At 38.0% G+C, this 25,790-nt stretch overlaps 7 protein-coding genes across 7 annotated transcripts; 2 read left to right on the plus strand and 5 right to left on the minus strand.

Moving 5' to 3' along the window:
• Positions 1-4,807: 4,807 nt before the first annotated feature.
• On the minus strand, positions 4,808-5,826 carry K444DRAFT_572670 (uncharacterized protein; the record flags this gene model as incomplete). Its single annotated transcript, XM_024877363.1, has 2 exons — positions 5,516-5,826; positions 4,808-5,463 (listed from the first exon to the last, which is right to left on the minus strand). Coding segments are annotated over exons 1-2 (927 nt in total), but the record flags the coding sequence as incomplete, so codon positions are not given.
• Positions 5,735-7,252, minus strand: K444DRAFT_197810 (uncharacterized protein). The gene is made up of 3 exons (XM_024870983.1): positions 6,681-7,252; positions 6,393-6,607; positions 5,735-6,340 (listed from the first exon to the last, which is right to left on the minus strand). Exons 1-3 carry the CDS (start codon positions 7,079-7,081, stop codon positions 6,123-6,125), a joined length of 834 nt encoding a protein of 277 aa, XP_024729974.1. The 5' UTR covers positions 7,082-7,252; the 3' UTR covers positions 5,735-6,122.
• A 162-nt stretch (positions 7,253-7,414) lies between these two features.
• K444DRAFT_197813 (uncharacterized protein) lies at positions 7,415-7,752 on the plus strand. Its single transcript, XM_024870984.1, has one exon. The coding sequence runs from the start codon at positions 7,451-7,453 to the stop codon at positions 7,700-7,702; it is 252 nt and encodes an 83-aa protein (XP_024729975.1). The 5' UTR covers positions 7,415-7,450; the 3' UTR covers positions 7,703-7,752.
• A 7,514-nt stretch (positions 7,753-15,266) lies between these two features.
• On the minus strand, positions 15,267-16,221 carry K444DRAFT_197819 (uncharacterized protein). Its single transcript, XM_024870985.1, has one exon. The coding sequence runs from the start codon at positions 16,172-16,174 to the stop codon at positions 15,389-15,391; it is 786 nt and encodes a 261-aa protein (XP_024729976.1). The 5' UTR covers positions 16,175-16,221; the 3' UTR covers positions 15,267-15,388.
• Positions 16,222-17,802: 1,581 nt separating this feature from the next.
• K444DRAFT_197825 (uncharacterized protein) lies at positions 17,803-18,596 on the minus strand. The gene is made up of 2 exons (XM_024870986.1): positions 18,399-18,596; positions 17,803-18,346 (listed from the first exon to the last, which is right to left on the minus strand). Exons 1-2 carry the CDS (start codon positions 18,494-18,496, stop codon positions 17,890-17,892), a joined length of 555 nt encoding a protein of 184 aa, XP_024729977.1. The 5' UTR covers positions 18,497-18,596; the 3' UTR covers positions 17,803-17,889.
• A 746-nt stretch (positions 18,597-19,342) lies between these two features.
• On the minus strand, positions 19,343-20,166 carry K444DRAFT_619740 (uncharacterized protein). Its single transcript, XM_024881565.1, has 2 exons — positions 19,764-20,166; positions 19,343-19,645 (listed from the first exon to the last, which is right to left on the minus strand). Exons 1-2 carry the CDS (start codon positions 20,125-20,127, stop codon positions 19,578-19,580), a joined length of 432 nt encoding a protein of 143 aa, XP_024729978.1. The 5' UTR covers positions 20,128-20,166; the 3' UTR covers positions 19,343-19,577.
• A 2,078-nt stretch (positions 20,167-22,244) lies between these two features.
• Positions 22,245-24,548, plus strand: K444DRAFT_600463 (HET-domain-containing protein; the record flags this gene model as incomplete). Its single annotated transcript, XM_024878621.1, has 3 exons — positions 22,245-22,346; positions 22,431-22,788; positions 22,963-24,548. The coding sequence occupies 3 exons, from the start codon at positions 22,245-22,247 to the stop codon at positions 24,471-24,473; spliced, it is 1,971 nt and encodes a 656-aa protein (XP_024729979.1). The 3' UTR covers positions 24,474-24,548.
• Between the last annotated feature and the right edge of the window lie 1,242 nt (positions 24,549-25,790).

Here is a 25,790-nt window from a genome sequence, read left to right on the forward strand (position 1 = left end):
TTCTAATATTTTATCTAAATTATTTAAGTAATTTAATAAAACAAGATTTATAAATATATTAAATAGCTTTTATTTTCTAATATTACTTTTAATATTTCAAGATTTTTTATATTTAAAATACTTTTATTAAATATTTAAAGCTTATTATTATAAACTTAATAAATAATAAATAAAAATTAAAGTAAATATATTAGCTAGCTTTAAAAAAATATAAAGTATAAAAGAACTAAGAAATATATAATATTTAAGCTTTCTTTCTGAATTATATAATTATAAGTAAAACTAGTTTTAAAACCTAATTTCTCTAAAAGAAAAATATAAAAGCTTTTTAAGAAGAAACTATAACTTTATTATTTATTAATTTCTTAATAATTATATCTTTAAAATAAAAGTATTATAGTTTAAATTAATTATAAATAATTATATTTTAAGTTTTATAAAAGTCTTATATTTTAATTAAGTTTTAAAATTATAATTAATATTAAATAAAAAATCCATTTCTTTTTAAATTAATAAAAGCTTAATACTTCTTTAATTTTATAACTTTAATAGGCTATAATTAATTTAAAATATTTAGCTTATAATAAATATAAAGTTATAAGTAAAATAGTAATTTTAATATTTGTAATTTAAAAAAAATTAAGAAAAATAAGACTCTTATAAATTATTTTTAAAATAAAATAAAATAAAATAATTTTCTTAAATAACTTTATTATTATTTATTTAAATTATAATAATAAAGCCTTAAATTAATTATATAATTATAAACTTTAATTTTATAAAAGCTTTTATTATTTAAATAATATTTAGTATTATAATTAAATAATTATAAAATCGTAATTTTATTTTAAATATAGTTTTTATATTCTTATTAAAAATTAATTTTAAAGCTAGTTTTACTTATAGCTATAATTATAGTTAAATACTTATTAGCTAAAAGCTTTTTACTTTATAATATTATTATTACTTTTATAAAAGCTTGCTTTAATAATATTTTAAAAAATAAAATAGTTTTTCGAGGTTATATTATTATAATTTGAAATAATTTATAAAAAAGAAAACTAATATAAAATTAGAGACTTATATAATTTAAACTAGTTTTTATTCGAATTATTAAAAATAAAACATTTTAATAACTTTATTAAAATAAATTATATAAAGTAATTATATTAAAAAACTAAAAGATATAAATAATAATATCTGAAATAAAAAATATTTAATTAATTAAATTAAATATAAATATAAGAATAGAATTAATATGAAATAAAAATACTAATATTTGAAAAAAAAAATATATTAATATTTAATATAAAAAAATAATATCGAGTAATTTTTATTATATCTTATTAATTAAATATATAGTTTATAAAAGAAAATTTATATTATTTAACTCGCCTAATATAATATAAATAATTCAAATATATTAGAGTAAAGTCTAATTTCGAGAGAAATATTAAAAACAAATTGGGAATTACTAAATAAGTTATAATATATTTAATATTAATAAAGCCCTTAATAGCTTTCTATAAATAAAGCTTTTAATAATAATTAAAAGTTAGTTCTATAATTATTAATTAATACCTTTAATATATATAATAAGAAAAGGCAATAATTATAAAATATATATTTTATAAGAAATATAAGTTTATTAATATATATTATTTTTTTAAAATTTTAAAATTATTTAATTTAAATAAAAATAAAAATTATATATTAGAAATTAATATAAACGAAAAATTAATATAAATAGCTAAATAATATAAATTAAAAGTTAGTACTAATTAAGAATTAATATAAATAATAATTGCGAGATTTATTAATAATAAGAAATTATATATATTTAAATAATTAGAGGTCTTTTAAATAAATCTAGATTATTATAAAATTGTAAGGGTTTTATATTATTTATTATTTCAATAATAATAATTATTACCTAATATTTATATTAAGTAAGATATGTAAAAGTTACGAAATTAAATTAAGATTATATAAATATTTAAATATTTAAATACTTACTAAATTCGAATTATATAAATAAGTTACTGATATAAAAATATATTAATACCAGAAAAACATTAGTATAAAAATAATTAATATAAAAGTTAAGTTAGTACTAAAATATTATTAATATAAATAATTTACTAGTATTATAAAAATAATTATATTAGAAAATAATTAGTATAAATGCATAATTAGTAAAAAGAAATAACTAGTGCTTATTTCTTAGTAATTCCTCTCAATAATTACTCTCTTGAAGCTATACTTCTTGGCCATTGCTTAATTGCATAAATCGCGAGAATATTGGGCTATAGCCAGGCCCGAGGGCAATCTATAGCTAAGTAGCTCGTTCATGCACGAGACCCCTTTAAACACGAGGTATGGGCCACTCCGGTATCTCTATTAGTGTATATAATCAAGAAAATAGTATTATTAGGGGGGTAAATACCGACGAAAGAGTCCTGGTCTAAGGCATAGCGTAATTATATTAATGCCCGCATTGCGTAAGTTACCCAAGGAAGGAACGCAATAGCAGAATCAAAGCCGCGATCTTGAGGATATCGAATATATCACTCTCCCTTTATTTTCTCCCTCCCCCGAAGGCCTATTCTAGCATTATCTTCTTTAGTCTTTACTTATAACTAGTCTCTACTTCCTTGGTTTTACCTGGTGATCTTTACATATCTCATTTTGGCGATATTAAAAGACACATAGTGCATGCTTTGAGAGATATCGAAAAAGGCAAAGAGATTACGAAACTATAGCAATTGGCTCCTCAAGAGGAAGGGCTAAAAAAAAAGCTGAAACCCCGCCCGTTTACCGGAGGCCACATAATCGATTAGGGAAATGTTTCCTTTTGTTCCTGTAACCAGCTTTAACGAGACACACTAGACGGAGAAAATGCTCCGTATATGTGTGTAACATGAACAAGCGCGAAGAGCATTCCGCAAAGTTTGGCATCCCGCGTCATTTTGCAGGTCGTGTGAGCGAAGCCAACTTCGTCTGGTTGGACAGCGCTCCCCCATAACGCTAAGTAATCAAGCCCCGATATCTGCCAACCTCGCTACCCTTCTCCTTCGACACCACCGCATGTTTATTGTTCTCTGCCAGCCGCATCCTCATCCTTTCAACCGCCTAGCTAGATTGGTATTCTCTAAGTCTTTCATAACTTACCAACATAGACAGGCCAGACTTCTGTCTTTCCGAAACAACTACAAGCGTTCTGCTCGCGGGCAGCTTTGTAAGAAACCCTCGAAATTTGCAGTACCTATTTCTAACATCGGGCAGCGCCCAGATCTTCCCACCTCCTAGCTGGATTAGTATTGAGCTATTCTCTTGGCCTTTCATACCGACATATAGTATTGGATGTGGTCTTTGTAAGTTCTTAACCTCCTCTCCCGCTCTTAATTTGTGACCTTTCGTTAGATTTCCTATATAATATATCTGCATCGGTATTACTCCTCCAAGTATTGACGAAAACTGCAGACATGTAGTCAATCGCGCGGCTTCGAGTTTGCCGTTCTGAGCTACCGCCCTGACTTTGTCAGTCGTTTCGCAGCGAAATATCAGCATCATACCTATCACATAGTGCACCATGAGACTTCTCAATACTGCAACTTTGGAGTTTGAGGAGTTGTTTGGAGATAAAGCATTAAAATATGCCATCCTCTCGCATAGATGGGAGACTGGAGAAGTTGCATTTGAGGAATTCCAGTCTCCCAGAGCTCGCAAGAAGAAAGGCTCTGACTCGGATATAAACTTCGTTCGAGACCAATTTTTACCCCTTTTCTTAGATATTTTCACAATAAGAATTGTACAGGTACAGCTGATACGCACTGTCGCCATTGTTGCTAAGGCCCTGTTTCGCTCCGCATTCAGGATCATTGTAAATGAAGACAGCGGTGGCCCCATAAGATTTGACAAACTCAAAATTGTGGGATCCACACTCTATGATTACTATAACCTAACATCTATCGAATAAACGTATCATTAGCAACATTATTCTCACTTTGAACAGGACTACGGGTAGACTCACAATTTCAAAAACTGAATCGCAAGGACTCCCGTAGCAGTGCTTCCACTAAGTCAAGGTCGGGAAATGAGACACCCATTAGTAGTTGCCGGTAGAGGCAGTTGCAAAGATTTATAGAAATACAGCCAATGTGATTCGTACACCCAGCGAAATGGCGTGTCCTCTTCCCCATGACCTAGTCTTCCTCCGTACTCATTTCGTCACCTTCGCGATCAAAACACGCTTCCATCCACTCATTCTCTTTCTTCAGTTCCTCCTCTTTTAACTGATCCATCTTTTCCATTCTTGCTATCAGTAACTGGGCTATTAGCTCATAATCTTGAACTTTTTCTGCTTGGATCATTTCTTCTTCCCCCTGAGTCTCGACTTTTGCCCCATTGTCTAGCATCAGCTTTATTATACTCAGATCCCCGCCCCGCACTGCAGAATCCAGTATTGAGTCATGCATGATGCACCCCTCTACATTAACATCCGCCCCGTTCATGAGTAGTAGTTTTGCAATATTCTCCCTTCTTCCCTCGCATGCTGCTTCTATCGGAAACCAACAGGAGCCGTCTTCGTTGACATCTGCACCTGCATCTAGCAATAATTTGACTGTAGTCTCGTTTCCTTTCCAACAAGCTGCCACCAAGGCTTTCGAAAAATCGTAACCGGAAGGAGTTGTCTCGACTAGTCGTTCAAGCACGGTTTCCAGGTTAAGGTCGGCTGCGTGGTAAAGGGCACAGTCTGCTTGGGAATTCCAAGTTTTCCGCCAGGATTCCGAAATCAGACACCGACAAAGCAGATTTACAGGTGTATTTCCCATAGTTTCACAAGTACCGACGTGATGGGGCCAATATCGACTCGCATATAATTCAAGGGGATAGAGCCTTTCAAGATCCCAATGAGTAGGGGTATTATATTCACAGCGTTCCCTAACAAAGTCAATGTACAGCAAGCAGCTCTCAGCGATAAGCCGCTGAGAAGAGAATTTTTCGATCCGAAAGACTTCCGTTAGTCGCGGGCCCTTATGGTCGGATAATAGGTATTCTTGGATTGAAAAATGAGCAATTTTCACCACTTCACGGTTCAGCCACTTCTCGTCGGGAGACGAGTAGGTAAGATGGTCTTCGTGATATGTGCGGACAAGACCAGATAAGAGTTGGAGAATGTCTGTAGGTGACTCCAATCGGTCATCTCCATCAACTGCAGGGTCGCTATTGGGGTCGATGATCGAGGCTTCAGCAAGCTCTTTGACCGAGAGTGGTCGTTGGGAGAACATCAACCACCTGAGGGCAGACACCGCTCTAAAATGATCTTCCTCGCCGATATTGTCCAGAATGCGTTGGTAAGATTTCTCCAGAGTTTTCGGCAATGTCGCCAAAGCTTGCCGGATCTCGTTACGGGTCTTGCACTTATTCAGCTTCTCTATCTGGCAGGAAACCCACTGAAAGCTAGGAAAAGTAAGTAAAGATATTCTTATTAGAACCAGCGGGTAATTCAAACCTGCCATTGGACCTTGATACCAACGATGTCTCGATATCTTCGATCTTCTGCGTCCAAGATCTCAACTTATTATCATTCGCCATTCGAGACTTTACGTAAAGTCTAATGTCTTCGTCCACAGCAGAGCTTTGAATAGGTACGACACTTAGCTTTGTGAGTTTCGACAAAATCTTTTCAATATCCACTGCTGGTCGACTGGTTGCTATTATCTGCAGCTTCGGGATTGACCACTTCCCGACGTCTACCAAAATCTCATAAAGCTGGTCGCGCATGCCGCTGCTCGCTGGACACTCATCAATAGCATCTAGTATAAGATAAAACTGAGCGGAGACCTGAACGACAGATCTAAAGACCAATATCAAGGCTTCTAATGGCGGTTCATCCTTTCTGTAACTTTCACGCAGCTTTCGAAGAGCATCGGGAACGTCGGGTGTCTGCGAGACAAGTTGGGCAATAATAGATCGCAAGAAATTGGTGGGTTTTTGCTTCTCGCTATCCGAGAAAGAGAAGTAGTAGTATGCAAGATAAGAACTTTGGGTCAAATCTGCTGAGCAATGAGCCTTCGTCTCCTCGATGATTGTCGAACTAAACTGATCAGCCAAGAAGTCTATACTGAAGAGGAGTGGTACCAGAGCACGCTCTTCCCACACCCTGTACTTCCAGATAGCCACAAAACTGAACCAGGGTCACATAACCATTTCTTATAAGCGTCACCTTTGATGAACCAGTTCCCCGTCGTGCTTTCACGCATTTTCTGATTCATGGAATGGTCTGAAAGGGGGTTCGTGTTCGATAACCAACCAATAAGAGATTCTCGGGTCGCGTCTAAACTCCATATTAGCATCTAGTTGCTAGAAAAATCTGATCGTTGACTGACCTTTTTGAGCTTCTTCTTGTTCCATCTTCTGAGCCATAAAAGTTGTGTGAACTTCCTCCAAGGTAGCCTCAGCTCTACTAAAATACGCTCTGGCTTCTTCGCGTTGCTCTCTAGAACTTTTGGCCAAAGATTCCATCTGGTCCTCAGTATTTTGCACCAAAATCAAAATCTCCCCTGTCTTCCTCGAGAACTTCTTGATCTCTCTCATCATCGCGCTGCTTTCCGTTAACAATAATATGCGGCATGCAGAGACACCGACTCCTCTGAAATGCACTCGGGTCTACTCACTGCTGATCAACCTGCAAAATCACCTCAAATAAATCCCTCTCGTCCTTGAGTCGCTCTATACACCGCTTGAATTTGTCGTCAAAGTGGCTTCCTATAATATATTGCCGGACGAAATTCGTATTCTCCAAGTGCTCTCGGATGCATTGAAGGACTAGTTTGCATTCGCGTGCTGGCTGCTCGAGCGATTTCAGCAGAGCTGCACGAGACTCGTCGTGCTCGCTGTATGTCAAGGAATATTCCAGTGATTCGTATACGCCTTTAAATCCACTTGCCAGCGAGAGCAAGCGATTCAGGTCGTGCTTGTTGTGGGCGGACGGACCAACTTTCTTTAACACTGTCTGCGTTATCTGGATAATGGCAATGATGCTTGCTGCTAGGCCCATAGCAGATAACGGTTCCATGGCGTTAGGATGCGTTGGCTATAGACAGAGACGAGGCTTAGGGTGATTTTGATAGCGAGATGGATTCGATATTCACGGATTGTGCTAAATGCCAGGAAGAGCCTTTTTTGGAGGAAGATTCAGTTCGAAATGGAAATAGCCATTGCTCAAATTAATATCGAAGGATTAGAGTAAAATAAATGGCGAAGGGTAGATCAGCTGGAAGCGCTAAAAAGATAGATGAGACTCTAGCGAGGGCGGTTGTGCAGCCCTCACGGCCTGCCGAGGTCTCGACCTGTTTCGTTTTATTTTGTCTCGTCTCAGTCATTGGCACGGGTAAGACAAGACAAGCGCCACAAACCTCTTATTGGATTATTGTACGAGACCTACATGTTGTGCGTTGTGTGTGAGGCTATCTTTGGAATGCTTCCAGACCCCTCTATTCGTCGAATCATCGTTCATTTCTACCTTACCCCAAGAACTACCTGCGTCTTCTCACTAGCTTCCTCCCGAGTTTCAACGTCTTTCCCTTGCCCAAGATCCCCACCGCATTGCCCCTCCTCTTCTCCGCTTCCAACCTCCACGCCTCTCTCTGCGCCCCCCGAAATCAGCAAAACGGCGCCAAGAGCTGCAACGCACTAAAGATATCCCGCTAACCGGTAGTGAGCAGGACAATAGAAATGTAGACCGCGTAGACGCCGGTGAGATTGATATTCGCTTCGTGCAGGGTGTTCAACTTGTGTATTCTGGTGGCGAAGATGAGGATGGAGAGGATGAATGTGGGTGTGCTTGGGCGGAGGTGTTGTGGAATTTCCGTTGTTGGGGAGCGAGCTTACGAGCCTGCGGACACGGGTCTGTGGAATAGGGCATTTTAGCGACCAACTTCCACTAAAGGAAAACTCCAACTTTTTAAAAGATGCTAGTACTCTTCTAATTATATTAAGAGAATAAACTATAGCTTCTTAATGATCGTGATGCTTACCTTTTATATTATTACACTTTGTGGTTATTTAATAGAATTGAATTCAATTGATTGCCTTTCAATTCGCGACGCCTGAAAAGTGCCCTGTAATCCACAGATCCATGTCCGCAGGCTCGTTAGTGAGGTGGACGGGTTGTACCGCAGGATTGCGATGGCGCAGAAGAAGGTTATCACGAGGAGAAGAATTTAGTATAGGAAGATGTAGAGTCTGGGGTACTTTTCCTGGCTTCTAATAGCATTTTCGTTTCTGGGAATTGGGAGGGAAGATGAAGTCGAAGAGGCCAGGACGGTGCTGAAGGTTCTAGGTTTGGGTAGTTCGGGAGGCGGAGGGTTGTGGCTTGATCTTGTGGTCTAATAGTCAGATTAGTAGAAACATTATTCGCATAAAGTCTCTTTATATCTTTCTATCGAGATATTAAATACTAGCCTTATTATCTTAAATACGTACTTACTCCCGTTAATCTAGCTTACTTAAAGTTTCTTAAATATAATTAAACTTAGTTATTAAAGAATAAAATTATATATTATAATAAATAAAATTATAATATTTATATATCTAATTAATTTTATACTAAAAGAATCTTCTTTTTTATAATAAATTTAAATAAGAAGATTTAAAATTTATATTAAACTCTTAATTAAAATATTATATATTAATAATTTTACTTTAAACTTGTTCTAAATAGCTCTAAATAATATTCTTTAATAAAAAACTTTTTATAAAAAAAATGATTTATAAATAAACTAAAATACTATTTTAATTTATATCTTTTATTTTAATTAAATATATAATATTACTAAAATATTTAATAACTTTATATATAAGTTCTTTTAATAAATATAATAAAAATTATTATTTAATATATAAAAATATATTAGTATATTTTAAATTAAATATTTATATTAATTAATTAAAAATATTAAAGAAATATATATATGGTTCTTTTATATAATAATTATAATTATTATAAATTAAATTAGCTTATAATATTCTTTATATTATAAATAAAAAATTAGCTAAAGTTTATAAAAGATTTCTTTTAATTATAAGAGAAATAGTATTACTTTTATAAGTTATTTATTAGAGCTATAAAGCTTTTTATAAGCTCTTTTAAGCCTTATTTCTATTTATAAAGCTCTTTTATTTTTATAAGCTTTCTTATATAAATATATAAGAACCCGAATTTTTAAAGGCTTATATTTAAATAATTATTAATTTCTAAAAGCTATTTTTTATTATTTTTTATAAAATACTTATAATATTTTTTTATTCTTATCTTTTTAAGTTCTTATTTATTTGATTTCTTATTATAGGCTTATATATGCCTTTAAAGATTATTTCTAGTAAATTTATTTTCAAGTCTTAATATTCTTATTTATTTTTTTTTTTTAAAAAAATCCCATATTAATAATTTGACTTTTATTTCTATTTTTAATATATAAAATATATAAAAAAGTATTTAAATTTAAAAGAAAGTTATTTTTAATTATAACTAGAATAATATTCTAAAAAGAAGAATTAATAAATATTTATAAATAGGGTTTTCTATTTATAGGCTATAGGCTTATTTATAAATTAATTTATAAATATTTCTTTATTTATAAGCTAGTTCATAGGTATTTATTTATTTATAAGTTCTTTTTCTTTATTTATAAATTCTTTTTCTTTAATTATAAGCTTCTTTTTCCTTTATATTTCTAAATATTAGCTAGCTATAAGCTAATAATATATTTTCTATAACTTTTATTTATATTTATATTTATATTCTTATTTTTCCTTTTTATACTTATTTATAAACTATTATATATTAGCCCTATTTCTTAGCTCTTTATAAGCTTTTATTAGATTTTTTTTCTATTACTTTTTTTTTATTACTTATTTTTTTATACTATTTCTTTTATAATTAAGCTTAAAGTTTTTTTTATTTATCTTAAGCTTACTATTATATTTTTGCTTTTATTTATAATTTCTTTAAGTTTACGAAATCTTATATCTTATATATTTATATTTATAGCTTTATTTTCTTTACTTATAAGATTTACTAGTTATATCTTTTTTATATAAACTCGCCTATAGCTTTATAATATTAGTTATATTTTTATATAAAATAGATTTTATAAATATAAAATTAATATTTATTCTTATAAAAAGAAAAGCTTATATTTAGAATAATATAGCTAATTTAAAAGAAAATTATTTATTAGAAAGCTTATAAAAAAGAGCCTGAATTTTAGTATTTCTATATAAAATAATTTATATAATAATATTTATTTTTTTCCCGGAAAATAGTATTAATATAAAAGGAGATTTAAATAAATAATTTCTTTAAATATAAAAAGAAAAACTAAAATAAAATAAAAGCTAGATTTAGGCTTTATATAATTATTTATATTTTATATAAAATTATTATTAAAGTAATATAAATATTTATCGGTTCACCAGTAATACATGATATCGTCACGTATTTGTAGAAGTGCTATTTGCATAAGGTTGGTAAAGTTGTTATTGTTCAGAAGTAAGGATTGCAATATTGTGGTATTGATATGCGATCCCCAAATCTGCTAAGCCTAATGGGAACTAGTCTACCGGTCGAGTCACGCCTGTAATGCGAGCTTATATGACTAGTCACATGACCAGGAAATTCGCAGTATAGCTATTCCGATACTGGAACCTCTCTAAAAACGCCAAAAACAGTGCTTCCCTCCCATCGCATACCAATTTCCTAATTGGGCCTAGTCCCAAATTCTCCCAAACGCTCAGTATGTCTATATATATTCTCCTGTCCAATATTCCTATCCAATATTCCTATTTCCCACCGGTATGTCCATTTTCCACCAGTATATCCATTTCTCCCATTCCCAGTATACCCATTCCCAGTATACCCATTCCCAGTATACCCATTCCCAGTATACCCATTCCCAGTATACCCATTCCCAGTATACCCATTCCCAGTATACCCATTCCCAGTATCCCTATTCGCAGTATACCTATTCGCATTCAACCCACTCCCGTTCGCTGTAAAGCTTGGAATTCGAAGCTAGCGGAGGTATAGGTGGACATACTACTTCCATTGGTTGGTTAAAGGGCATGGAATTGTCCAAATCCGGTACTAGGGATCGAACAAAGAGGTAAAGGAGGTGAAACGAGGGTATTGAAGGTATGAACGTCTTCTACTGACGGTTCGGTGGTATTCGCAAGAGGAATAGCCAGTTGGTTGCGTTCGTCAATTTCCACTGGAATAGCTGATTCGTTGGTTTCTATTAGCAAAGCTTCAATTGGAAGAGCTTCGAAACTAGCCATAAAACGGTCAAAATCGACGTCCTTGTCAGTCGATAGTAGACGGTATTCCTCCTTTAGTTATTCCCTGAGCTCCTTCAGGTGGTACTGTCCAAGCCGATTGAAGTCCTTAGCTGTAAAGTAACTGAAATCCTCGTAAAAGAAGAACCAGGTATCGTAGCCATAGCTATTGCAATCGCATTCCATATACTCGTATAGCTTAGCACTCGTATACTCTTGGATCTCACTATCCGTAGCAATCCTTAGGTCAATTGGACTTCTCCACTTCTGAATCTGCTCCCTCCCATATTGCTGATTCTATATATCCCAGTCTATACTCAACCTCCAGTACTAAGCCCCCCCCTAATATGTATATGGTTCGAAGCAGGAGGGGTTCGAAGGTGGGGTGGTTCGTAGAAGGGGTGGTTTATGGAAAGGTTCGTAAATATTTCGTCCGTAACGAGAAATTTAGAAAGTGAAATATTGCGATTCCGAGGGCTTGAGGGTTCTGAAGCTCGAGGGGCTTAACTTGAAGGTGAAATTGAAGTGCTTCAAGGGTATTCCAGAGGGTGGAGTTCCAGAGGGTGGGGTAGTATTCGACAGGCTCCCAAAGGTAAGGGATCGTCGATTCCGGATAGAGGGTTGTTCTAGTGGTTTATAGAGGGTATTCGGTACGAAAGAGCGATTGAATAAGGGTTGCTCTGGCGGTTTGCAGAGGGTGTTCGGCCTTGCAAAAGAGCGATTTTGACGGTTTCCCTAGTGGTTTGCAGAGGGTATTCGGCTTTGCAAACGGGTAATTAAATGGGGCTCTGGTGGTTCGCAGGTTGCGAAAGAGTAATTGAATAAAGGTTACTCTAGTGGTTTGCAAGGTTTAGGAGTTTGTAACCTTGCAAAGGAGCGATTGAGGGGTTGCTCTGGTGGTTTGCAGTGGGCGTTTGGCCTTGCAAAAGAGCGATTGAATAAGGATTACTCTGGTAGTTTGCAGAGGGTACTCGGCGAAAGAGCGATATTAATATAAGAGATAGTCAAATGGCTGACCGCTTATTGATTGGCAAGAACTAGAGTCTTCTCCCTTAGGCTACCGGATGCTTCATAGAGTTGACGAGTAATTCCCCCCTTCGATGGAGTGGTTATCGGTCCTTGGCAAGAGCTAGCTGTTTTCTCCCTTAGGCCACCGGATGCTTTATAGAGTTAACAGGTAATTCCCCCCTTTAATATAGTTAGATCAATATTACTAAGGGCCACCGGATACCGCTTTTAGCATAACTGTTCTATCTCTGATCTATAAGTACTAACTAATTAGTATTGGTTTACTAGTAATATATAGTACTATTATATATTTGTGGAAGTACTATTTGTATAAGGTTAGTAAAGTTATTATTATTCAGAAGTAAGGATTGCAATATTATAGTATTAATATATAATTCCTAAATCTGCTAAGCCTAATAGGAACTAGTCTACCGGTCGAGTTATACCTGTAATACGAGCTTATATAACTAGTTATATAACCAGAAAATTCGCAGTATAGCTATTCCAATAATATTTAAGGTTTTCAAATATCTAATTTCTTTATAAGTTTTAATCTATTATATTATTTCTCTTTTTTGCTTTTTACTAAAAAGTTTCTTATATATTTCTAGTATAAAAATATTTTAAAAAACCGATTTAAGTTTTTAAATAAAATTAATATATTTTATTTATTTTATTAGAATTTAATATTAATAATCTCTTTTTTTTATATAACTATTTTTTCTAAAATCTTTTTAATTTTATATTTTTTAATTTTATTAATAAGTTCTAACTTTAATTAAAAGTCGAATATATATTATAATAATAATAAGTTTATTATTATTAATATAATTACTAAAAATAAAATATATTATAAATTTCTAAAAATATATGAAGCTTATAATTATAAGAATTAATTACTTTAATTATTATATATTTTATATTTTTAGAATTAAACTTCTTTAATAATTACTTTATATAAATATTTTTTAAGTTTAATTAAATTTTATTTCTAATTTTAAAGCTAAGTATTTATTATTAATATAATATATTAAAATATATATTATATATTTCTTTTAAAAGAATTAATAAATTATAAAATAAAGCTTAATATAATAATAGAAATAAAATAATAAAATAAAACTTAAATATTAATAATTTTAATATCTTAAGAATTTAAAGCTAAAATAGGAAATAAGATATAATAGTAAATAAATAAATATAGCTAAAATTACTAAAATACCGAGTTTTAAAATCCGAGCTTAATTTGAATTATAACTTAAAATCTTAACTAAAACTAATTTCTTTAGCTAAAACTAATTATATAATACTAATTAATATTCCTAAAATAATTAAAATATAATATAATTATATAAAAAAATATTATTTTTTATAAATTTATATTTAATTTTATTTTAAGTTATTAAAATAAAGCTTAAATTATTATATATTTCTAGAAAAGCTTTAGCTTTTTTAAAACTATAGAAATTATATTTCCATTTAAAAATAGATTATAAAATATATAGCTTTTGATTTTTAATATAAGTTATATTTCTTATAATTTTTATTTTTACTTATTACTTTTAAATAATTTATATAAAAAGACTTTATAAGAATATTAATTATTAAAAATACTAAAAAGCTTTAAAGAAGTTAAAATAATTTAATTTAAGTTTTAAATATAAAAAAATAAATTAAAGAAAGAAATAAAGCTTATATTAAAATTATATAAATTATATGAAATTATATTTTCTAATTAAATAAAAGACTTTATATATTTGGCTAAATACTAGAAACTATATAGAATAATACTTCTAGTTTTAAAAAAGAATATTAATTAGTTTTTTTATTAAAATTAGTTTTCTTATTAAAATTAATTCTTAGAAATTAATTATATTTATAAGTATTACTTTAAAGCTTATTTATTTTAATTATTTATATATTATTCTATTATTATATATCTTATATAAATATAAGAAATAAAAGAATTAATAAGTTATTTTAAATCTTATTTTTAATTAAAAGAATTTAAGTTTTTATATTATTATTATTATTATTATTATTAAATCCAGTTTTATAATTCGGGTTATATAACTTGAATTATAATATTAAATTTAATTAAAATACTTATAATAGCTTAAGTTTAATTATTGAAACTACGACTTTTAAAGAATTATTTATATAGGCCAAATATTAAAAGAAAAAAAAAAGAAGAAAAAAAGCTAGCTAAAAGAAAAGTAATAAGCTTATATAATTATATTATAAGATAAGACTTTTTAGCTTAAAAATAAGCCTATAAGCTATATATTTAATTTAAAGGCTAACTATTATATTATATATTTCTAATAAACTAATAATTTTTTAAAGCTTATTAATAATATTTAATATTATAATTAATAATTTTAATATAACTAATTTAAAGAATACTTTAATAAAATTTATATTAAAATTATTATAATAAGAAGTAAAAGGAAATACAATATATAACAAGAATTCGACTGGGTGTATTCATGAATCGAGCAGGCGTCGTGCGGGTAAAGTGTGTATTGAATTGCTTAAAGTCCACTTCGTGAGAAGGAAGAAGGCTAAATACAAAAAAGGAGAGAGGAGCTAAGGGATCACGTGAGAACATGTAATCATGCCAACTGCCAGCGCAATCCCCACCACAATAGTGGTAATCTTCTAGCTACGAGAGCAGCCTCTGTGACCCTGGCAGCGGGGATTATCAGGTGCGACCCACTAGCGCGAGAGCCCTTATGACTAAAGCCCGATCGATCCCATAGCAATAAAGCATTTTCTTCTCTCTTGTCTTCAATCCTGATAGTCGGACCGCTATATGGAAGAATATTTGCAGGAAAGCATACACTCGCTGCGTGCAGGAGAAACATGAGGTTAAAGTGACGCTTTATGCTCAGAAGACAAGATGTAGTAAACTTATATCTTTCAATTCTCTCTTCCCCGATCAGAAGCCCAGGAAGTATAAAGACACTTTAACAAGACTGCACGATCGTGTCATTCGTTTCAATCATCTAATGTATGCATGCTAAAGACCAAAAACTCCTCACCCCTGCCCAACCCCGTAAGAAGCGCCCCTCTTCCTACACTGCTTCCTCTCGTGATCATCGCGATTCCTTGCCTGCGCATACCTCGCCCCACAATGGAATCGACAAAAGTGAGGTTTCCGTGCAAGCATCCCCGACAGTGAACCCGTGACTGGGCCAGATTCCTGTGGCAGGCCATCACCTCCACCGGAGCCATTGACAGGTTGGTGCTTATCGTCAACATGACGATTCTTGTTTCCAACTGAGGAAAGGACCAAGCCGCACACCTTGCATGTTCGATCTTCCGGGGGTGGCTTCTTCCGGATCCTATTTGCATGTTTTCTAGGTCGGGGAATAGATATAGCTTTCAGATGCGGTGACGGCTCTTGAGATATTGGGGACTTGCTTTGCGGGACATAGATACTTGATACAGGCGACCAGGCCTGTGGCGGTGAAAATGCTGTCTCGCCATCTGCGTTCGGCTGTACTGGAGACTTATGTTGAGTCATGCTTCCGCTGGTTAAAGGAGTCGTACTGGTGCTGGTAGACGTCCGCGCTGTTTGCTGTGAGACGGGTGTCGAGATTTCACCAATGGGGGAAATGTTGATTTTTTGCAAGGAAGATGACAATTCTCTGAGATCTGTCGCAATTGACGAATTGGGATTGTCATCGATGCAGCTCGTCACGGATGCGAAGGTAGGCTGCAGGCCATGATATACAGTCATGTAAGTGAGACTCTTCCGCACGGTCCAATACTTCAGGGCCTTTTTCAAAGAGACAGAACCAGTCTCAATGATTTTGCGCATCGATGGAGCATCCCATACCTGATGAAAAGGCCTGGATGACAATGACTATCCAGAGAGAGTCAGTATGTCATTTAAAATAAACACCTTATGGCTTACCTTGTAGTACATGAAATCATCAAGACCGGTCACTGTACGAATACTTCCAGCTCGAATCCTACTTCTTGCCTCTTCAACAAAGGATGGGAAGCTACACCAGAACGGAGACTCAAGTTGCATAGGAGCAACATAAGCCGCGTCAATCAAGGAAGAGAATTGTCCAGGAGACTGCAAGACATCTTCTTGCATGGAAAAGCCTTGAAATACTGCGCTCTATGTTAAAATAAAACCATGTATGCAGAAAAGAATTCACGTACCAAGAAGACATGCAATAAAGAAACAAAATATTGCTCCGAATCTAAGATAGGCCGCAATTGTGCATGATAGACTTGTTTTCTGGGTCTCTGGTATAGGAACCGGATCTTCATCTGAAAGTTGAGCTTCAGGTCGGTGGTGTTCACTTGCTCCATTAGAAACAGGGCTATCGCTGTCCTGCTCAGCTCCAGGTATTTCTTGAAAAACAGCACTATCGGCTGTCGACGAGGAATTAGTCATTTCGGCAAATTCTCTGGTAAAAGCACGGAGGAAATTTATGTCCTTTCCAAAATCGTCAATATCTCCCTCAGTAGGATGCATCTCTTGGTCCCAGAGGCAAAAGACAAGTTCATCAAATACGCTTCTGAGAGACTCCTCGACAGCAAGGCGTCTCCACCTTCGAAGATCGAGAAGGAAAGCATCATATTCCCCGAATTCTTCGACAGAGCAAGTCTTGCGCATCGCATTTGCCACAAGAAGTAGGCTAATAACCTGCCGAAAATCTGACGGAGCGCGATCTTTTCGCAGCCGCCGCATAGCTGATATGCCCATCTTCCAAAGTGTGCGGTAATCTTGGAGCTGGTCGCCCAGGTTTTGAAAGCCATCAGATGCTTTGGTGTCCCGACTTGCTTCCAAGAAGGAGTTGTGCTCGATTCTGAGATTTTCGCGCAGAACCTGCATCATTGTAGCAGAAGGTCCGTTGATATCATGACTAGTCAACTTCCTGGGTCCCTTAAGTATCGCTTGTGCTTCCTCCAGGACGCCCTTTCGCAGGGCGAGGCACAGTGGAGCCCGCAAATTGCTTAGGTCGGCGATGTTGCACCGCCCTATCAGATATCGAGCTATCTCCAGATTCCCGTTCATGATGGCTGTCTGGAATGGCCTTTCCATGAAGCAAGGCCCATCGTTTGGGTCGACCCCATAGCAGATCAATCGTTGGACAAGGCCTAGGTCACCGGCCATCACTGCCTCTCTCATTGGAAAGTCGGCTGAGATCAGTAATCTTGCGGTCTCAAAATCCTCCTGTCGAAGTGCTAACTCTACTGATCGCTGTTCGAACCCAGAATATCCATTCCCAGCGAGAAGTTTCTTGGCTAATGTGTCAAAGTTGTTGGAGACAGCGATAAGAACTTTGTTGGCATTTTCAATACTGACACGTTGTTGGTATCGTTGTTCCTCGTCAGGGGTCATGAGTCGAAAGGTGACTGGCGGCGGGTCCAGTACCCACAACCATTCACAATCGTAGCCATCCCGTAGCCGGGGTTGGGAATCAAAAAGATAGCCGGAGAACCTGGTTTTCTCTTTGGCTGCCTTCTCTTTAGCTGGCTCTTCCTCAGCCGCATCGAACGCCCTATCGAGTGTATCTAGGTCTCTCTCAAAAGCAACTTGTTGTATATGCTCCAGTGAGACATGGAGAGGATTTTGTCCTCGTATAACTCCTCGAAGCCGAATGTGCCCAGAAATTTGGCAATGTCCCCGCTCCGGAGGAAGGCGTAGGCAAAGAGTTTGAGTTCTTCGACGACTTGATCATTCGGCGAGACATGCAGTTGTTTGTCGCGTATGTATTGATCCAGCATCTCATAGTTCTCAAGGACTTTCTGAAGGCTGAGAATTGTCTCGCTCTTACTCTTGTAGATGTTCGGACATGCTTCACGGATCGCGTTGCGGAGGGTTGGACTCCAGATGTCGATGCAGTCATCGGCCAGCTTATCAGGATGCCATGCGGTGAAGCTGATCTCTCTGGCAGAGGCTGACCAGTACCTGTCGGGCAGCTGTTTGATACTACCGTCGCTGGTTGAGATATACCAACCGTCGTAGGGTCTTTAGAGGATATCAGCATGATATTGTTCTGAAATACTAGCAGAGAACCCACTCTCGCGACGGCCTATACTGGAAAGGCTTAGCATTTTTAAAATGCCATTGGTCATCTGTGGATATTTCGTCAAAGTTCATAGGTGGCGGATTCTGCATCGTGTCTTTGACGGAGGGAAATAATCGTGGGATAGTTGAAGATTGGGTTCCTGCGAGGATCGTGAGGCTGAGCGTCGACAGGCGCGCGAATCTGCCTTGTGGGGAGCGTGCGATGAGAATTAGTTTGATGAGGGTGACAACAGACGATGTTAGAACAGCCGGGAAGGTGATTGAGAAGAAAAGAGAGGAATAATACGACGATGAGGAAAGGAAAGAGACGAAGGAGGGGAGAGATTCGGGGGATATATCCTGGGCGCAAACAACGCAATGCTGGCCCAGGAGCCATGCCTGCCCCTTCCCAGGTCGTCGCACGAAGCTGCCGTGGGAGAGGATTCCTAGATTGCGCAGCGCTGTGGCATTGTCGACATCGGCCAGTGCCGTGTGTTGGGCAAGCCCAGGACGACGAGCACATCGCTGGTTGGCCTGGCCACCGCTGCTGGGTGACGTGACCGGCTAGGCGTGGAGGTGTTGGTGGTGTTCCTAGAAAATTGGGTCCCCACCCGGGAACAATGCTGGACGTCTCGCTTTTCTAGGAATACGCGAGTGAGGCTGAAGGCTGCGCTGCGAGGGAACAGGGGACGGCCATTCCCCATCAACCTACCAGCGAAGGGGCGACAGTGACAGAGGCGGACGTGGAGTGATGGGAGGTGGAGGGGAGGTGGAGGAGGAAGTGAGGCACGGCCTGATGAAGAACCTCACCCACTCAGATCCAGAGCACGAGGTCGTGCGACCTCCTAGGAATCTAACTCCCAACTCCCACCGCTCCGCCCTCCGCCCTCCCTCCCGCGGACGGTCACTCTCACCATCGACGGCAGAAGACAAAGCTATTGTTTGATTGTTTTGTCCTCGCGTGCCACTCCAGTGGATAGGTCTTTGTCTCGGTATCCATTGTACTAACTGCATTATTCACAGTCTTAACTTTTACACATCGTGAACTACGAGTACCATAGGATTAGGCTGCACACAAGAATAACACGGTCGCATTACAGTACGTTTTCGTTATGTGTGTCGTTCTTCCAACCCTGAACTGCCACCACCTGGAGAGCTTGTCCTCTGTTCCTCACCGCCTCAAGTCACCCCTTTACGAGTAGCGAATGGCCTCCTCGTCTCCCGCACTTCCCGCAGGAGGGCCAGGATTGGTGCAGCGCCCTGGAAAATAACCTTAGCCATCAGCCACAACCACCAAGCCAAAAGACCTAGGAATCCGACACACCTCGCCCCACCATCTCCCATCCCACCACTCTGGAAAAGAAAGGGGTTCGCTCACGGTAGCGGCGCATGCCATTCTGGGCGCCCACCCATACCGCAGCCACTCCAAGCACCGTCCCCAAGATACCGAAGGTGATCGCCATGATGGAATCCTTGCTCCAGCCCGGCTGGTCGTTGAAGATACTGGCGATTCCGGTGACGTTAGAGGCCTTGACATTGACGACGATGGCGTCACCAAAGGCGTCGGCGACTGCAGTTGCACATGTCAGCTCAGCGACAAGGTGACTTTGGATAATTGGCGAAGTGTGATGGATTGCGATGTGACATCTGAGATGGGAAGACGACGTCCCTCTAGACATTGGGAGTTGAAACGTGAGACGGAGACGGAGAGACTCGCCAGTTTGGTTACACAGGAGCTTCATGCTGGACGGTTTGATGGAATTGATCAGGTCAACACCTCTCTTGATGAGGTTGATCAACCCAATTGATCGTCGGATTTTTCTTCTTTTTTTGCGCGTTGTGAAATTCGAAAGGTCGACAAGGAAAGGTTGACAGTTCTCCGATTCCATCAGACCTGTCGTGCCATTAAGTAGCTGGTTGTCGTCGTGGATCTTAGCATTCTAGGAATCCTCACAGCGGCCTGACGTTCGAGCCCCGCGAGCTCGAAGGAAGTTTCATTATTAACCAAGCAGCTCATCGGGTCATGGCCAGCGGAGGAGTATTGCAAGAACATCCTAGGTAAACTCTCAACCGGAGAAAAAAAGCCAGCAGTCGACCGCCGTCATGCTCTAGGAATTCTCGGACATTCGAAGCCCGCGAGCTCGAGCTCGAAGCAAGGCTTATTATTACCCAGATAGGAAAGACTCTCAACCAGGTGGTGAGAAAGCCGCCGATTCGCTCCTGTGCACATTTAAAGGTAAAAAATAAGTAACCTAGCTAGTTGTGAGCTGAAGGTCTCGCTTGTCTAGGAATACAGCCATATGCAAATCAAAGTCGCATTGCTAAGCGAGGCGCAATGAACGCGAAAACGCCAAACTGACGACGCAAAGCTCTCTCGACTGTACCGCTAATTGTTAGTAAAACCCTTGGGTTTTATTATATTATGAAAGGGGGCGGTAGTGCGATTGATTTGAGCTACTATAGCCCTATATCAGGCTTATACTTATAAAGTTATTTAACGAGCAAAAATGCAATTTTCTACCCTCGCACCTCGCCCAGCCCCTTCTTAATCACTCCACAACCACGCTTTTGAACCAAGTCTCATATACCGTTTTATGTGGTTTATAAGGCTATAGTCTTACATTAAAGGGAGTTTAATTCTATGAAATAGGTGTAGAAACCAATAATATAATAACTTAAATTATATAAGTCCCCTCTTACTCTCTATATAAGGAGGAGTCTTTTAATAAAGAATTCGTGACATAGCTATTGAATTATTAAGATTTCGCACTAAAATTCACTATAATTTAAGCTTAAATGCCTGCCATTTCTCTAATTATAGAATTAATATGTCTCTAGCTTATAAGTCCTTATTAAAGAGGGAAGTACTAAACGCCCCAATCAATTTGAGCCCATAATGGCTTTAATTAAGGCTATTCCTATAAGGAGGTCGTAGAAATTGGGTTTCTGGCTGATGCTTTTGCGCTCTCGCTTAGAAAATGCGATTTTGACAATTGATTGGCATATGGGGTGCTCCCCCCCCCCCCCCGCCCTAAATAAACGTAATAGTGGGCCCCCGCAAAACCAGCCTGGCACGGTCCAGTTGCCATACAAAAAAAACCCTGCACTTTGACCCACTGTTACATTTAATTGGGGGGGGGGGGGGGAGTAAGGTTTTGGGGCACCAGGTTGGCTCCTTGCCACCCGCGCGAAACGAGCGGCGGCGGCTACAGCCGCATGCGAAACAGCCTTCGGAAATGGATTTTTTTTTTAGCGAGGAGCACCACCAGGACACCAAAACGTGTTTTGCGCAATAGAGGGCCTGAATTGGTCCCCTTGAATTCAAGTAGTAGGGAGCCGGATTTGGACCCCTTCAATTCTATAAAAAAAATATAAAAAAATAGAATGCTGAGCTCTGTTGGCCCCTTTGTAGTGCCACTTGTTCCTCACGATGTGCCATTCTACTTACTCAAGTAGTTCTTGTTCTTTCCACAAGACTAGACAAGGGTTTCTTGCTTGAGGAATCACTAAACCCCTGCTAGCGCTTGCAGCTCCATTCTGGCAATAAGCCTCCCGAATAGTCAACTACATCAGCCGACAGCTCGATGTTTCGAACGGGAAGATAGGAATATTGTCACTCGCATAACTTGTGGCGGGTGATAGTGGCGCCCTGAAGATTGCCAGATACGCCGCCAAGGTATCACCGTGCAGGAAAAGAATGTTTCTGCGAAACAGCGACCCCCTGTGCTGAGCGGCATATACCGATTCAGGGGAAACCCAAAACGGTGGGCACCTTTCTTATTATCGAGTCCTCTCTCTGAACAATTTTCAAACTTTCCAAAATTCACTCTGTCAAGCTTTCCCCCTTTCGCCATGAAATATGGCACTCTATCAATCTTTGAGCGTTGACGACAATGAAATTCGGCTCCTGAAGTTGCACTTGGGGGTAGCTGACGATCCATTGAGATGCACACTTTTACAAGTCTCGCTCCATCTTCATTACAAATACGAATACAGAGACTGGGGCACCGATCACGAATCCTTCACTCCGGGCGTGGAATTGGAGTCATGTGATGATCACCATCTACCATACGAAGCACTGTCGTACGAATGGGGTGCCGAGCCTTATGAGAGTCCTATCGCAGTCAATGACATTCCTTGGAAAATATCCTCGAACCTCTCTTCAGCTCTGTACCAGTTCAGATACCCTGATCGAGATAGAATACTATGGACCGATGCTCTATGCATTAACCAGGTGGACAGCGATGAAAAGAACGGCCAAATTCCTCTCATGACAGCAATCTACCAACAGGCACAACGAGTTCTCATTTGGCTCGGCGAAGAAGGACATGACAGCGACTTAGCCTTTGACACGCTCAATAAACTTGGAGGTGTTGAGAAACAATTCTCGGTCACTAAAGCACGTGGCATGGTTTCAGCAGGGCCACATTTCGATCCTTTCCGTCATCCATGGCCATACCCATACAGGGAGGAACTCGCTGTCCACAGACTACCAGACTTGACAAGATTCCAGGGACCAGAGTGGGTACAGGAAATGTTCATAGCGAACAGCGTTCTTGCCGATGAACTGGGTCTAGACAGCCCCAACAGCCTCAATTCCCGTCAATGGAGAGCCCTGGAGCACCTTTTTACGGAAAGGACATGGTGGAAGCGGGTTTGGATCATCCAGGAAGTGGCTTTTGCTCGAGATGCAATTGTGCATTGCGGCTCGAAGTCCATGCATTGGGCAACTCTCCATGATTTGTGGAGGCAAGAGTGTTGCCAGAGGAATGCCCGTTTGCATTATCTCCTGGGTGTCAGCGCGATTCCATTGGATATGGTAAGAGGCACGGTCAGGAACCCCATGCGCGCTCAGGGATACGAAGATATTCAATCATCTCTCCTGTGCTTGTTAGCGAAATATCGGACATGGAAGAGTACTAAACATGTCGACAAGATCTATGCCCTCTTTGGGCTTGCTGGAATCTCGAAAGATCTCTCCATCGTACCCGATTACAACAAGCCAACGGCAGATGTGTTCTGTGATGTGGCCTTTGCAATCATAGAGTCGGATTGCAACCTTGATGTTCTCTCGCAGGTCCATCGTGTTGAAGACCGAGAGGCTGGCTGGCCTTCTTGGGTTCCAGATTGGAAAGACGACGGAATCAACTACCTCACCGACATAGATGGCGGACTCAGACCATTTCATGCGGGAGGCAGATGGACGGCTTCCTACGCACAGTTTGCTCCTGATTCTTCAGGAAGGCTACGAGCTGGTTGGAGACAAACGATCGACTATGCACGGAGTGGGGCTTGTGATGGTCTTGTTCGTCGTCCTATTCCATCCAATGAGTTTGGCAACCTGACTAGAAGCGCTCGTCCTGATCCAGCTGCAAGAACTTTGGCAATTGTGATGGTGGACGGAAGAACGGAGCTAAGGAATCTCGACGAGCCCCGGTCCTATGCCACGAGGCTCGAACAGAACAAACTGGAAGTCAGAGGCACTATTTGTGACGTTATCCTCCACGTCTTGCCTCCGATCCCAAAGGAAGAAATTAGGACTGAAGGTTGGCAATACTTCTTCCGACGATGGCTCGAAGTTGCCTTTCCCAGTGGCGATCGACCTTTGCCCAGCTATACGGTCGCAGGCATCCAACTCTTCTTGCTCACTCTCTTCCATGGACAGATGAGATTCCTAGAGGACCAAATTTGGTCCTTGTTAGACCCAAATTTCAAACCCCGCTGTTTAGAGTACTATGCCAGGAGATTTCTGGTTTGGATCGCGTTTCTTTCCGAAAGAGAGGCTGGACCTTCGCCTTACCCTGGCATCCCGGAGGATTTCAATCGCTGGATTGGGCCGAATGTGGATGGCTGGAGCTTTTGCACGACACTCAATGGAAACTTTGGATTGGTGCCACCAGGAACAAAAACGTTTGATACTGTGTGTATAATTCTTGGCTCAAGTGTTCCGCTTGTGCTGAGAAGGTATGATGGGAGAGAGGAGTGGGAGCAGATTGGCACAGGCTACTTTCACCATTTAATGGGAGGAGCAGCTGCTGATCTGCTGACTGATGGAGATGCTCGTCCAAATGAGTTTATACTTGCTTGACCGAGATTGGGTGAGAGTTTGAGTGGGGATAAGGTTTTGGAGTAGATTTGAAATATGGTCAAATGAAAAAAGGGGTATCTTCAGATTTTTGGCTTGAACTTCCTTATTTTGTTGCGTTTCTACGTATATGGCATTATTATCCAAATTGAATCAAATTGTTGAACTAGCTAGCTTGACTAGCATCCATTCCTTCCACTCCAGGTTCAACCACTAATTCAGTTCGTCCGATTATTGGGTATTACTTACGTACGAACATACTAATCGTTTATTAGTATCGCCATTCGATTACGTTCCTTAAACGTACGTTCAGGAATCAGATTGGTAAATCGTTCCCACCACCAAGTAAGTACGGGGTAAATCACATGGTGGGGTGGAAATCAGGAATATAGCTAGGGAACCCATTCCCTCTGTTTTTTATGGAATCACTCTCCTGTATCTAGTCAAAAGTAGTCATTCTACAGATTGTCAATCTCTAATATATTGATTTTCCACCGATAAATCGATCCCAGTTCAATAGGTTATGAGCCCGGATAGCGCCTACTAAGTGCTTTCACATGATCCTCAGGTCACGTGACCTCACTTAGTATTCACCTGTCCATTTCCGATTTCATCAAAATCGTTAATTCTATTGAATTGCACCCACCGTATTGGCCTTGCGTTAGCAGAATTCACCAAAAATACAGCCATTTTTGGGCAAAAGTTCTCTGCAAAATCCGCCATACCGGATAGCAAAAAATCAGTATATATTACCTATAAAGGAACAAAAATCGAACCTCTCTCAGATAGTAATATCTACTCCTGGATAGATAATACTATAAATATCTTTATTATCAAAGATCTATAGCAGTATATTAACCCAGATTAAGCTCCTGCTCTTATGGAATCGGCCCAAAAGGACGATAAAACGACTGCTCGTTAAGTAATAATTACTTATACGGTACTAAATCTACTTATTACCTATAATACCTGGTAATAATTCAAGGAAATCAAGCTTATATACTAGATCTGGACCCAGATTCAAGCTAAAGCAAACTAGCTAAAAGCTCAGAAAGAAGCTCTATACCTTTAATAGTTAGAAACTATTATATTTAATTCTAATAAGGGAATAGACGACTTTATTAACCGCATTAGCCGTAAAGTAGCTAAAATCAAGGATATAAACGGGTCGATTTCGGATATTTCTATATCCGGATATCTGATTTATGGCCTTCTAAAGAAATATAACTTTTATAAACCCCTCCTGAATTCCATTAGAGCTAATATTAATAAACTAAAGCTGGAATTACTCAAAGCAGACGCTTTTACTAAGAAGAACAA

This window comes from Hyaloscypha bicolor (assembly GCF_002865645.1).
Source record: "Hyaloscypha bicolor E unplaced genomic scaffold K444scaffold_165, whole genome shotgun sequence".
Lineage (NCBI taxonomy): Eukaryota > Fungi > Ascomycota > Leotiomycetes > Helotiales > Hyaloscyphaceae > Hyaloscypha > Hyaloscypha bicolor.